The 14,698-nt window shown below is 37.4% G+C and overlaps 1 protein-coding gene across 1 annotated transcript; it reads right to left on the bottom strand.

Annotated features, from left to right (window-relative positions):
- Positions 1 to 995: 995 nt before the first annotated feature.
- On the bottom strand, positions 996 to 9,488 carry LOC114318675 (disease resistance protein RPM1-like). The gene is made up of 7 exons (XM_082900414.1): positions 9,484 to 9,488; positions 8,807 to 8,893; positions 8,688 to 8,707; positions 7,589 to 7,752; positions 7,482 to 7,499; positions 7,316 to 7,417; positions 996 to 3,134 (listed from the first exon to the last, which is right to left on the bottom strand). Exons 1-7 carry the CDS (start codon positions 9,486 to 9,488, stop codon positions 996 to 998), a joined length of 2,535 nt encoding a protein of 844 aa, XP_082756540.1.
- Between the last annotated feature and the right edge of the window lie 5,210 nt (positions 9,489 to 14,698).

Raw genomic sequence — 14,698 nt, 5'->3', positions numbered from 1 at the left:
TAAAAACAAAACAAAACAAGACCCAAATCCACATCCAAGCAAACTACCATCAACAATGGCGTCGGTGAGTTCAACAAAGGTGAAGGCGGCGGGGAAGAGGGCTGAGAAACCGGCAGGGGTGGAGGCGGTGGTGATGGCAGATCCGTGAAGCCACTCCCGAAGTTGATGGAGGGAAGGGAGGAAACACCTCACAAAGGAGGGAGAGGGTGGAAAGCTAGAGCTTCCAAGTTATTTGTAGCAAAGCAAGTAAAAGAGAGAGGAAGGAGGGGTACGGGGAGGGGGAGAGGAGGCTGGAGGCCGCCGAAAACCCCCTCCCCCACCGCCGGCTGTTGCAAGCTTTGAAACCCTAGGAAAAGAAAAGTTTAGAGAGAGAAGCTCTCAAAACTAGAGAGAGAGAGAGACTTTTTTTGGGTAAGGGTAAGTTTATATAATTACTTATTATGATACCGATCTAATCTAGAGAGAGCTCTTCTCTTTCCTTCTTTCTCTCTTCATAGGAACTTTATTTTCCTTTGACCATGTTCTAAGTACCCAATTTGAACTTCAGGGATGTGCGTTATTTTACAAAAATCCCCATCTTGTACATCTCGATCCAATTTTGAACTCAGTTTCTAAGACATTGCAAAAAGCCCAAATGTTTGAAGGTTGGTTAGATGTTTAATGCCTGAAGGGACCTCCTCCATCAATTCACTATTCATGATAATTAGAGTTTCAAGGTGGGGCATTGCTCCCTCCTCCACTCTCACCCATCTCAATCCTTTTAATCTACAAAAAAATAAATCTTTAAGCCTCTGAAACCCTCCTACCTTGAAACACAATCCCCCCCCCCCTTCGTATGCCCGTAAAAGTACAAGTTTAGCCAAATTGGGTAATTCTTGTAGGGATTGCAAAGGATCATCCCTTAACTTGCTCCACCCTAAAGTTAAAGTGACAAGGCCATGGAGAGAAGGTATCCAGTGCAGAAACTTCTCCAAACGTCCAGTCAAGTATAACTGCTAAAGAAATCGGGGAACTGGAGACAGAGATTGCAGATCAAGGATCTCATCCTCTTTGGTTGAAATTATATCTAATTGGTGAAGATTGCTGAGCTTTTCAATGGAAGAGCACAGAGTCACCCCATCTTCTCTTCTTAAATTCCAAATGGCTAACTCCCTTAGTTGGGTTAGCCTCCCCAACTCTTTTACTATACTAATCCCACATCCACTTCTTTGGTCTGCCTCTATCAGGGATATCACTTGTAGCGATTGCAAGCTTCCTATTTGAGATGGAGCTTTAAAGCCACTCACATCTCCAAATTCAAAATAAATGCTTCTTGATTTAAAATGAAATGATAGGAGAGTGCACAATCTCTGAAGGCGTAGGATTTCATCAGGAAGCTTAGTCACATAGGTTCCTTGTAGATCTAAGGTCTCCAAGTTCTCAAGCTTCCCAATCAACTTTGGGACCATCTTCACTTTTGTATTCCTCAAACCTAGGTACCTAAGATGGATTAGTTTAAAAACTTCATCTGATATAGCCTCCAATGGAGTACCTCCCAAATCTAACACATTTAGCAGCCTCGAACCTTTTCTAAACAACTCACGCAAGGATGCAATAGGCATTGAATCCATTGGCCCCCACAAAAACAGAGAACGAAGTCGAGAAGAACGCTCACTATATTCCATATTATCCAAGGTGCTTCGGATCAATAGGCGGCGGACCTTCTCCAGCCACCTTGTGCCCTGTCGGCAAATTGTTATTACAATGTTTTGCTCTCTCGCCTTTGAAACAATAATTTCACGCATCAGATCGTGAATACGAAATTTAGAAGGCCTTCCATCTGGATGTCTATTTTCCACTTGAATCAAGCTCCTATTGAATAGCTCATCGAGGTAGCCATTTGCAACTTCTTCTATTGTCTTCCCCTCAATACCATTCACAAACCCTTCTGCTGTCCAAAGTTCAATTACTCTTTCGCACGATGTCTGTTGATCCTCCAGGAAAATGCTCAAGTATAAGAAACAAATCTTTAGATAATAAGGCAAATCATTATAGCTGAGAAAGAGTGCTTTTTTCATACTCTCTAGTTTGTCATTGCCCTCTAATTCAGCACCAAGGCTGTGATAAAACATTTCCCATTCATCTATTCTGCGTTTGTCCTTTGTAGCCAAAACACCACTTATCGCTACAATTTCAAGTGGCAATCCCTCGCATCTTTTTAAGATTCGATGAGAAATTTGCTTCAAGTTTGGACAGCATAAGCTCCCCCGAAAAGTCTTGTTGCAAAACAGCATCCAAGACTCCTCTTGGGACAACGGCATCAAGGTATAAACATGACCATCAGTTTCTTCGCTACAAGTAGGAGCTATATGGGCGAAACGAGTTGTGAGAATGACACGGCTACCACAATTGTTGTCAGGCAACACATGTTTGATAGCCTCCCAAGCATTGACATTCCAAACATCATCGAAAACAACCACGTATCTCCTTTGCTGCAGAAAATCATTAGCCAGACATTTTAGCCTATTAATGCTCATAGTTTCAACTCCAACAGGGACTGGTTGCATGATTTCACGGAACAATTGTTGAATCATGTCCTTCAGTAGATCCTCAACCCCGAATGCCTCCGAAATAGTGAGCCAAGCATGGCTGTTAAAATGCTTCTTCACGGCTGCAGCATCGTAGACTTTTTTAACCAGAGTTGTTTTGCCTAAGCCGCCAATTCCCACCACAGAAATCGCTTTCAACCCCGAACCTCCTTGGACAAGCCACTCCATCAGTTGTCTTTTGGGCATTTCAATGCCCACTAGCTTTGCTTCTTGGATTAGAAGTGCATCGCCACGACAATCAGACCATGAATTGTTAACAACAGTGGACCTTGAGCCTTGCTCTAGTATACCATATTTATCATGGTATCTTTTATGTCCCTCGGAAATATTGACGACCTTGGACTTGATTCTTTGTATTTCAGAAGCAATTTGGTGGCGAGCTTTTAAAGTCTTGGCGAAGTAGAAAACCTTACAAAGAAAACCACCGAATCTATTGTCGCGATGATGTACAAGGTGAAGCTTGAATTTGTCAAGAACATCTTCAGTGTCATAAGCAACATCTCGGACTTGTTTGATCCAAACTTTGAGTTCAGGATCACTTTCTTCCTGTTGTTCAAATTTTGAAATTAAATAAATAGATTTATGAAGAAATCAAATTATATATATACTAAGAACACATGCTAATAATTACAACTAAATTTCAACAGAAATACACAAAACAATAAAAGGGTAAAGAGACGAAACCAAAGCCTGCACGGAAGCAGTTTCATTAAAACAGATTTCACCGCCTCACTGGTCGAGTGCTTGAGGAATCCCGCCGTCTGTCTCCCAGGATACGACGGTCAAAACCAGCTACGGCAGAAGCACTCTCTGTCTAGCTTAGTGAACAAAACAGTGGCAGTACTCTCTCACTGTAGGAACTTTCAGGCAAACTGACTTGTGAAATGGAAGTAAAAATTTCTGTGTTTGAGACTTGACAGGAGGATCTCAATTTATACATGTATAGGGGAGAGAGGAAGAGCCTCCAGCCTTTATGGCTGTTCATAATGCACCATTAACCTCTGCAATAAAGGCAGGAGTTACAAACTTCATTACCTTTTTTCCGTGAAGCTAACTTCATGAGGTAATTTCTCATTCAAATCTCAATAGTTTTTGGCCATTCACAATAGATGGTTGGGACCCACTTTAATCTTTAATTAAAGTCACCACACTTTAATATTAAATTAAAGTCCCCAAAAATCATTTTTTCCAACACTTCCTTAGCATCAGCAACTTTGAGGAAAACTGACATGCGCTCAAATTCATCTCTAATGTCTTCCATCTCTTCCCGAACCCCGCTCAGCAAATTGACCTCTCCCTGAAGGAAGGGTGCAAAGTTGGCTAGAAGATGGAGCACCGCAATTTCGGCCATTTTCTTGTTTGAAGTGTTTCTGTGCAGTAGTAGGCTTTGTTTTTGACGGGATAATTAAGAAGAAATGGTGAGCTGAACTAACAATTAAAACTGGGAATTTGTAATACTCTAAGTCAACTGAGGTTTTGTGGCAATTCAAGAGTATATGCTTGATATAAAATTTCTAATATATATATATATATTTGAAACAATTATTAGGCAAATTGCTTTTGCTATGCAACTATAGGATGCCCTATAAGTCTTTGTTTCAAGCGTGAATGCTACAGGTGGTGACATTTGTTATTCAAGATTTGTTTGGATGCCCTGTAAGTCTTTGTTTCGAGTGTGAATGCTCCAGGTGATGATGTTTGTTGTTTTAAGACTTTGTTTGTTTTAATGTCAATATATGAATTGTTTTATTATTAGTTATTTCTAGGTCTTTTTGTTGCATTCACTTAGGGCACTACTCTCATTGTCAATAGGTGATAAAAAATCGTCTGCCTATAATCTCATTCTTCTTGTTTAAATCAGGGCCGGCTTAAAGCCTAAGCGAGTGAAGCTTGCACTTTAGGCCCCCACTTGAAGATCCCATTTTCTCAAAATTACACAAGACGTCCATTGAAAAGTAATAAGATAATTTTATTTTTTAATTTTATTGAAGAGTGCTTTAAATTCATTTATTAACTCTTTTGAAATGGTTGTCTATTTTTTGAAAAAGTATGTATTATAAAAAATGTACAATTATTTTAAATTGAGAAAGATTATATGTTATTGGATTTTTTTCACTGGATTGCATCACCACTTATATGGACATTTATGATTGATTTTCTTATTTAGAGATATAATAATTAAGGAATTAATAAAAATAATATACCGAGTGATATAATAGTGACAAAATAATGTGATATATAGGCATTGGTGACTCGAGGAATTTTTTTCAAAGTGTTCACAGTGGGTAGTCCACAAATTTTTTTCAGGGTAGACATTCAAAAATTTAATTTTTTGACTTTTCAAATCATGCACAAATAAATAAATAAAATAAAATTCTAATATATTGATATCATTGTTTCAAAAAATAAAATGTAGATACAAAAATTTACATAAATATATTTTATTTTTATCACTCACATGACAAAAAAAAAATGAAGAAAGCTCCTTTAATACAAATTGAGATCAGCTATAAAACTACTTATCAACATTAACATTCAAGTGATACACTTGTTGAGGGTTGCAAAATCACACAATTTTATCAAAGAGGTACTTTGCACAGGCTGAGGAAGCAAAACATGTTGTGTGTTCGCTTCACAAAGCACGTATATTGATTAAAGGTTATGGGCTGCGGTAGGTTGGGTTGGTTGCATAGGAAAGTGGGCTGGGATAGATATTGAACTGAGTTGGGTGTTTAGAAAGTGGATTAAAGTGTTTCACATAAAGCTTTGGGTTGAATTACAAACATATATAAATAAATAAATTCTAGGGTGTTCAATTGAACACCCACCCTTACATGTAGAGTTGCCCCTATATATAGGGGTCTTGTTTTAAATTTTCTTAGCTAATGTTATTAAGACACTCATTAATAAGACCTTTTTATTTTTTATGAAAAAGACATCCACACAACAACAAAAAAATATAAATAAATTCTACTCATAAACATAATACGAGTTCCACAGATTTAGAAAATGCCTATGTGGATTAGTTTATATATGTAAAGTACCTATTCTATTTTTTTAAAGTTCATATTATTAAAAAAAAAATCCACATATTTTAAAAAATATCCCGTCTATAATTGTAAAAGGATTCACTTTCATATTTAAAAAAAAAAAAAAAAAAAAACTCCACCAATTTAGAATAGGTTGAGATGAGATTTATGGTCTTCAATTTTTTTTCTCCCTAGCATAGACTTCATTTTAAATGTGTAAAGCTCTAGTTGCATGATAACTTATAGCAATTTTCATTTCTTTTTGTTTTATAACCCTTACAAAAATTTAAAAAAAAAAAAAAAAAAAAGAACTTCAAGATTAATAATATTAATTGAATATATATTTATATATTAAAAGCTTCCTAAGAACATTTCACTTTAGGCCACATTGAGTGGTAGGCCGGCCCTAATTTAAGTGATTCTTTATAACCCCTTCTTTTTATGAGATCCGTAAATGTAATATTATATAAATTAATTTTTTTAAAATTTTTCTTACTCAATCGATGATGTGAAATTATTATATTATGAAATAGATATCGCTTCTCATTTTTACTTTCTGTAGCGGAGTTACTTTCTGTAACCATGAAGGAAGTTTCTAGTCTGTTTCATGTGTGTCCCTTTTTTTCTCTTTCATTTTTCTACCATGAATTATATGTTTTTGGCACAAGTATTTTTGAGAATAGTCTCTTGGTTGAAAAAAACATATTGGAAAGATCGCCACTTCAGTTGCAGAAGGCAAGGCCTTAAAAGACAGGGTATCATACACTACAAGAATTAACACTTTTGGCAACAAAAAAATTGGTCGCTAAAAGTCAATTTTTGGTCAGCAAAAGTTATTCGCGACCAATTTTTTTGGTCGCTACTTTGGTCGCCAATTGAGGGTCGGCAAAAGTAATTCGCGACCAAAATTGTGGTTGGTCGGCAAAAGTTGGATTTCGCGACTAAATTTTTGGTCGCTAATATTTAATTACCGCGACTAATTTATTTTGTCGGCAAAACACTTTGGTCGCAAAAAGTGATATTTTCCCGACTATAAAGTTTGGTCGCCAATTATCACATTCAACGACCAAAAAGTTTGGTCGCCAATTGTGACATTTCGCGACCAGAAATTTTGGTCGCCAATCGTGACATTCCGCAACCAAAAAATTTTGATCGCCAATCGTGACATTCCGCGACCAAAAATTTTGATCGTCAATTGTGACATTCCACAACCAAAAAAGGTTTTGGTCACTGTTTGTTACTTTTCGCGACCAAAACTTTTGGTCGGCAAAAGTGAGTTTCCACGACCAAGAGCTGTTTTGGTCGGCAATAGATGTATTTTTTGCGACCAAAACTCTTGGTCAGCAATTGTCATTTTTTGTGAAAAAAAATAATTTATTTGTCGCCACTAATAAATTGGCCGCCAAAGCAGGAAAACAATACACCTGTAATTCCTAATAATTCATTCAATCCATAATAAACCTATAATTTTAAAGCATCATTCAAATTAACTGAATCATTAACATTCGACACAATACATAATTCATTAACATTCGACACAATACAACTATTCTAAGTTTTCATTAACAAGTTACATCCATCTAGCATAACAAATCGAAACATAACTATTTGTTATCCATGCGCAGCTATCAACAAATAAAACTACTAATATTTGTTATCCATACACATCCATCCAAAAATATTTAATCCTTCAACAACACAGCTTAATCCACTAAGTTGCCTTGATAGCCAATCAAAAAGATCCTTGCGCCCTTCCGTGCCAAGCTTCGCATCCATCAAAGTAGTAGCGATGTCAGGCACCTAATAAAGAAACATAATTGGAAAATTTATCAGAGAAGCATGATAAATATATAAAATTATTTACAAAATCTGACAGTATACCCTGCAAGAAACAACTACCCAATATTAAAGTCAAATTTAAAGGACATAGAATACAAAGTTAGAAGGAAATTTAGGTTTAGAGCAAACAACCTTGCTAGACTTCTCAACTACAAGTCCCATTGCAGATGCAACAGCACCAATAGTAGAGAGAGTTGCCATTCCTGATCTAGAATGCATATCAACGTCAGGGCGAGCAAAACTACTTGATCCTCTACGGGCTGTAGCTTCAGCTGAGTGAGAAGCATCATTACCTCCTGAAAGACAAGGCATGAACCCAAATGTTCAATCCACAGCACATCCTATTTGGTTTGCTCAATCAAACAATGTCACAATACTCCAATTTGAAAAGAAATAAAAATACTTCAGCTTTCTTCAAACAGAAAGTTAATGCAATTTCAACAAATCACATAATTTCTGTCTACTGTTATTGTTCTGCTGATTAAAAATGTTGATTCCAATTCTAAACTAACTTTTGTAATTGCATGCTCTATAAAGAATAATAGAACAATATCATATCAATGGGGCATCTAAATGCCCTTTCAAATTTATTTATTTTTAATTCATTAAACATGTTACAAACACAAAAACACAAACGAGATAAATCACAGAGTTTTCAACAATCTTCCACAGACATAGTCACTTGTTAAGTTGTTCATTTTCCAGGAAACATAGGACTTAGACATCAAATTCCTTAATAGAACTTGTAGATAAAATTACCAAGGCACTAAAACTGCACAACCAACTTACCTTGATGCTGAGCCAACAGAGCAACCTCCTCCAGATACAATAATTTGGCAAGTTTTTACGAAGGCTCAAAACATTAAGACTAACTAAACAAAATATAGTGTTGGTCAGGCTGTGAATATTAAAGGTTTAGTCATTTCATTGACTGCTTATTATAATTGTTCACAATTTTGACACTATAGCAGGATTCTTTGAAAAACTGAGTTGCTGACCTAAAAACAGGTACGCACTTTCAATGGAAGCAATCACAACTTAAGTATCAAGGACATAGAGCACACAATTTGGTTCATATTTACCTCAAGTAATCTTTATAAGTAAACCATCACTAAACACTCATAGTTTCATAATTGACCATAACAGCTGTCACATTATTGTCACCACAACTACTAAACAATAACTACTAAAGCAATAGAATAAAGGTACAAAACTCTAAAACTTAAAATACCAGATTTCACACTCACTAAACTACAATAAGAATAGAAATCAATCATTTAACTACATAAGCAGAATGCATCATAGAAACATTTAACTAAGGCAAAAGCAAAATTTTGGATATCAAGAAACCACGATTGGTAACACAGCACAGTGAAACCAATCAAATCAAGGTTCAAGACTCCAAAAATCAAAGCACTAGGTCTCACACTGGCTAAACTACAATAAGAATAGAAATCAATCATTTAACTACATAAGCAGAACACACTGTTGAATGATCAATTTGATTAGTAAGGCAAAATTTTACTGTCATGACTCAAGCTTTAATACAAAATAGTCAATGGAACTGGAGCTTTGATACATAACACTCATCATAAGGGCATTCGTCCATCCTTGCAAGAACAACCTCTTTACTTTCTCCAAAGTGCCTAGAATTATGTTACAGGGACACCTCAAAATGCATAATCAAACTCTGTTGAACACAACATGACACTGATACTATCTTAATATGTTCATTTTCCTGACATATTGAGACTTTGAGATGAATGAGGTACTCATATTAAGTGCCTGTAAGCTAAGAACACAAGTTTTACCCTAGGGTATAGGAGAACAAAAGTTGGAAACTCTTGGATTTGTAGAGAAAAAAGAAAAAAGGGAAGGGAAAAGTGAATGAAATAGAAGCAAAATTTTTCCACAAATTTCTTCCCTTTCCTTTTCCCTTCACAAATCCAAGATCCAAACACAACATTAGTGTTATGTATCCTTGTGTCCAAAGGTTTATAAATTTGATGGATCCTTCACCAAGAGACCCCATTTCTGTCGAGTTCCATTAAACATACACCTATATCAACTAGAAAGATAGGAACCATGTAAGATGCACAAAGTGTGTCATGTAACAATGGATGTATTGATTTGTAAATGAAACTGAATAAAAATCCAAGTTATTCAGAATCATGCATCTAGAAGACAAGATGAAGAAAGGAAACATACTTAATATTCGAGTTACTCCTTGAGTTACATCTCCGTGTCCCTCTTGTGAAATTGTAGCCAAATCAACCTTTTGGATTTCCACGTTTCCAACAAAGCAGTGGAGAAGGCAAGAAGCAAGATACCTCTGGCCAGATCTGGGCTTCCAAAAATCAGCATGCTGAATCCTTACTTCTTTGCTGATGCATAAGATATATTCTGCAACAAACTAGGTCGAGTACCTATTTGCTGATCTTTTGGATATTTGCTATCTGCTTGAAACTTGCTATAATGAGCTGGTAAATCAAAAAAGAAATTAACATAAGTATTACATGGATCTTATAGATACCACAATCTAAAAATAGTAACACAAGTAGAACATTCACTTCACTGTCATTTGCAGAGTAAGTGACAAGGTTGCGCATAACAAAATTTTTTATATTGATCATGTCAGCTAAACGGTTGTGTAAGTGAAGCCCCATACATTCTTGGAGATAAAACAATTGCTAAAAATGAAGGATTTTTGGATTTTTTGAAGAAATTTTTAAGAACCTCTCTAACTGTAGCTAGAATGAAGTTTGGTGGGACTTTAAGAACTACTAAGAACTGAGATTACCTTTAGGATCAACAGGAGTTATAGAAAAACAAAATACAAGGCTATTTTAGCAATTCCAATTATAGAGATGAAAGTAAGGCTTACTTGAACTGGCCCAGCTGCAATTAGAGATCCTGCAACAGCACCACCAAAAAATTAAGAGTGATATTGTTAACATTCCACATCTAGCTTCTCACACTCCCCTTGTGAAAGGCTAAAAGACAAAAATTGGAGTGTGAGAAGTTTAAAGTAGAGTGACTATCAATTCTCAAAAATTATCCTCAGGCCATATGGACAAATCTATATTCTCTCAAGCAATCCTAGACAGTTGCACATATCCTATAAATAATGAACTTACTACATCTAGTTGCTCTAGATTATGTGCCACATAGCTAAGTATGTGATGATGTCCAAAAAAATGTCTACAGACTTGGTAGACAGCATGACAGACAACAGAAAGCAAAAGGGGACATAACAGACTTTTTTTTCATTGTGAAGTCTGCAGGAAGAGGCAGATCAAATTAGTTGTTACTGATCATAAGAAAAAATCAAATTAAACACAACCCAACACAGCACTTCTCAACCATTTAGGATTTTCTATGGATAGTGAACTAAATAGAAAAATAGTTCTTAACAAGAACATCCAATGTTGTGAATGACCCACAAGTTTCTCCATAATCTACACCATAAAATTTCATAATGAGATGAACGAAAAAAAAAAAAAAAAAAAAAAAAAAAAAAAACAGGAATTTGGAGGTCATAGGTACCTACCTCAGAAGGAACCTTCTTTAAACACGGAAACAAATTCTTTCATAGGATGAGTGTTCATCCAACTGCACAAGAAAAATTAAATAACACTAGACTGGTAAAAGACCGGCGCATTCCTCCAACATGTGAATAACAGCAGATTATGACGATGATATCAATCTTCCTTTCTCCTAGATCGACCACAGGAACACTCTTCATTCTATACTTAGTAGCAAAAGCATGGTCAAAAAGGAGTTAGATTTCAGACGCCATTAATTTAAAAAGATTGTTATTCGTAATATATGAAACTAAACATAGACAGAAGCATCTTCCCTATTACACCCATGCCCATCATTTAAAAGAAGCAATTCATTTATTTATAGTGTATCTTTAATATCTATATGTTTAGATATATTTTTATGTATCAAAAATTAAAACAGAATCTTTACGGTTTGCAACCCAAATCAATTCACAATTCAACAAAAAGGAAATTTTGATTCATAATTTGACTACTATGATTCAAATCACTTTGTAACTCGGATGAAAAAATAAATAAATTAAAAAAAGAAGGAACTAACATAAAGAACAGAGAGTACCTGATCACAAACTAGTACTGTGTGTGGACCAAATCCAAATTTTCCAAACTGATAACCTCTGCATAAAGCAGATTGAAAAACATCAACCTCTAGATAAACCAACAAATGAAGAACATTAAAAAATAAATAAATAAAGGATGATATTAACTAAAGGTAAAGTTTAATATAAGCACAATGTCAGACTCAGAATGAATAGCAATAAAAATCATGAAGAAAATCTAAGGATCGACAATTAATCTTGTATAGCGTAACCAGTACCTGCACAAAACACATGCAATGACCTTAGCATCTTCTGGATTTTTGACAATTCGAATGCAGCGCTTGGTTATCTGTTCAATAAGATCAACTCCTAAAACTCTTCCAGCTGCTACAGCATTAGCATTATGCTCCACAAACTTCTCCCTTTGGAACATGTTCTGGCAATATTTATGTTAAAAATACTGTATTATTGATTGATATATTTTGTTTGATTTACTGTCTATTACAAATGGTTCCTTATATAGATGTAGGTGTAGTGGATGGTGTGTAGTGGATGGTGATAGTGGTGTAGTGGGTTAGGTTTAGTGGAGTAGGTGAGGTGGTAGTGGTGTAGTGGGTTAGGTTTAGTGGAGTAGGTGAGGTGGTAGTGGTGGTAGGTGATGGTAAATTCTAACAGCCCCCCGCAAACTCAAGGAGGATAGAAACTAACCAACTTGAGTTTGAAGAGAGGAACAAAACAAGAAAATACATAAAAAAAAAAGGATAGGAGACACTGTATGGTCGTGTCAGACCGTTGGTGAAGACACTGTATGGTGGTGTCATAACGTTGTAGAGGACACTGTATGGTGGTGTCAAACCGATGTAGAAGACAGTTTATGGGGTCATGTCGGACCGTTGTAGCAGACAATGTTGTGACAGTGACAGTTTACGGAGTCTTGCAGGACCCTTGTAGAAACTAACCGGAATCAATGTCGGGACAGTTTACAGAGTCTTGTCGGACCCATAAAGGAGCTAACCGGAATCAATGTCGGGACAGTTTACAGAGTCTTGTCGGACCCATGAAGGAGCTAACCGGAATCAATGTCGGGACAGTTTACAGAGTCTTGTCGGACCCATGAAGGAGCTAACCGGAATCAATGTCGGGACAGTTTACAGAGTCTTGTCGGACCCTTGAAAAGCGCACCCTCAAAAGGTGTGCCCAATTTTTCAAAAGGCGTGCCATCAAAAGGCGTGCCCAATCCATAAAAAAGTGTGCCGGACATGATGATGGCGTGGCACGTGAGTGCCTTGGCTGGCGCGCCCGTTTGTCGTCTGGCGTCAAGTGGCGCGCGATGCGCGGATCGGCCCTGGCTATTTAAACCAAGGTTGAGGCAGAGGCTGAGGCAGACAAAAAACTTCTGAAAATCCTCTGAAAAAAAAACTCTTCCTTTGCCGAGAGAGAAACTCTGTAATACTCGGTAACCAACCCGTCTCTGAAACACTCAGCAACATGGCCTCTTCTTCCCGTCTAGCGACTCAAAACATGGCCTCCTCTTCCCGTGGTCTGCTCACGCTCTTTCCAGAACTGAACGAGCCCACAAGAGAAATAACTGGTGTGGTGGCCAGTGAACCTCAACCAAACACCGCTGGTTTTGCTCCGTTGAACTTTCCGATGCGGTCGGTGGAGCAAAAAATGGCGGTGCAAACTGATATTGAGGCCAATCAGTATACTCTGAAGGCATGTGTGGAAAGCATGACGGCGGTCACAAACTTGTCGAACCGGCTGCAGAGTAGGACAAATGAGGTGCAGCATTTAAACGGCCAACTGGCTCTGCTCCAGCGCATGTATAAAGATGCGCGAGCAGAGATAAGTGTGCTGAAGGCTGAAAATAAGGAGCTGAAGCGGAAGGCCACCGTGATGTTCCGTTTTGGAGGTCCGCCATATTCTGCAGTGGAGGAGCAGGGAGTAGTGATCATGCCCAGTGGAGTGGGAAACACGGAGGCAACACCGGCAAGAGCCGCCCAGGACGGAGGCAAGAAGAAAAGGCCGGCGGCAGAGTAGAGAAGAAAAATCCCGCCTGTGGATGATGTTTTTTTTTTTTTTTTTTTTTGTGCAAAGAAAAGATAATGAAAACAAGGTTTCGTGACCCACGGTTTTGTGAAAACCTGCAATGGTTTTTTTTTTTTTTTTTTAAATAATAATAATAATAATAATAGAATATAGTATAATAGTGTGGTGGGAACAAGCCCACGAGGAAAAGTAAGAGTATTGAGGTGCAAATCAGAGCCAGCTGTTTTTTTTTTTTTTTTTTTTTTTTTTTTTAATGCAAACATCCTTGGTGGTATATGAAAACTTGTGTGCTGGTTTTGTTTTTGAAAAGTTCCCACGTGAGAGCAAACTATGGTGTTCCCACGGTGATTTGTTTGAGGTGGTATTGCGTTGTATAATATATTATAATATATTATAATGGTGTGAGGTGAATGAGTACCTATGTAGGCATGTGGATCTGTGGCTTCAACAAATGCAAGTTTTGGGCAAAATCAAGAGCCACAGGGGCAGCAACAACAACAACAACTTGGTGGGTCTTCTTCTTCTTCTTCTAGGAGAGAGATAAATGCTTTGATGGGTACTGAAGACACTGTCGTTGCGAGATGTGAGATTCAGGATCAGTAGATGGGTAACGATGAAAACGAAAACAACTCGAGCTTCTTGTCGCCATCGATGGACTCCGATGCCATTGTCGACACCATCAAGTCTTTCTTCCCAATGGGTGCTTCGGCAGAGCCCAATTCGTCTGCTATGCAGTTTCAGAAGGAGTTGGGTGTGAAGGTGGTGGACTCGAAGAAATTTCAAGGTATGTGTAGAAAATTCTAGTCGGACTAGGCTGAGGTCCGGCGGGCGGCTAAGGTGAGGTTGCCGCCCGCCGGGGAAGCGAAAATACTAGGTTCTAAACCCGCTCTGATACCATGTTAAAAATACTGTATTATTGATTGATATATTTTGTTTGATTTACTGTCTATTACAAATGGTTCCTTATATAGATGTAGGTGTAGTGGATGGTGTGTAGTGGATGGTGATAGTGGTGTAGTGGGTTAGGTTTAGTGGAGTAGGTGAGGTGGTAGTGGTGTAGTGGGTTAGGTTTAGTGGAGTAGGTGAGGTGG

This window comes from Camellia sinensis, chromosome 13, assembly GCF_055761805.1.
Source record: "Camellia sinensis isolate YWXY chromosome 13, ASM5576180v1, whole genome shotgun sequence".
Classification (NCBI taxonomy): domain Eukaryota; kingdom Viridiplantae; phylum Streptophyta; class Magnoliopsida; order Ericales; family Theaceae; genus Camellia; species Camellia sinensis.
Note: the sequence above shows the minus strand (reverse complement) of the source record. Positions and strands in the feature narration are given on the sequence as shown.

What these genes read in the sequence shown, in the direction of transcription:
- LOC114318675 (XM_082900414.1), bottom strand. An exon ending in GTGCTGTGTTACCAATCGTG is followed by an intron (nt 8,708 to 8,806) that starts GTTTCTTGATAT and finishes TTCTTATTGTAG; the next exon opens with TTTAGTGAGTGTGAAATCTG. An exon ending in AACTTAGTGGATTAAGCTGT is followed by an intron (nt 3,135 to 7,315) that starts GTTGTTGAAGGA and finishes TTTGAACAACAG; the next exon opens with GAAGAAAGTGATCCTGAACT.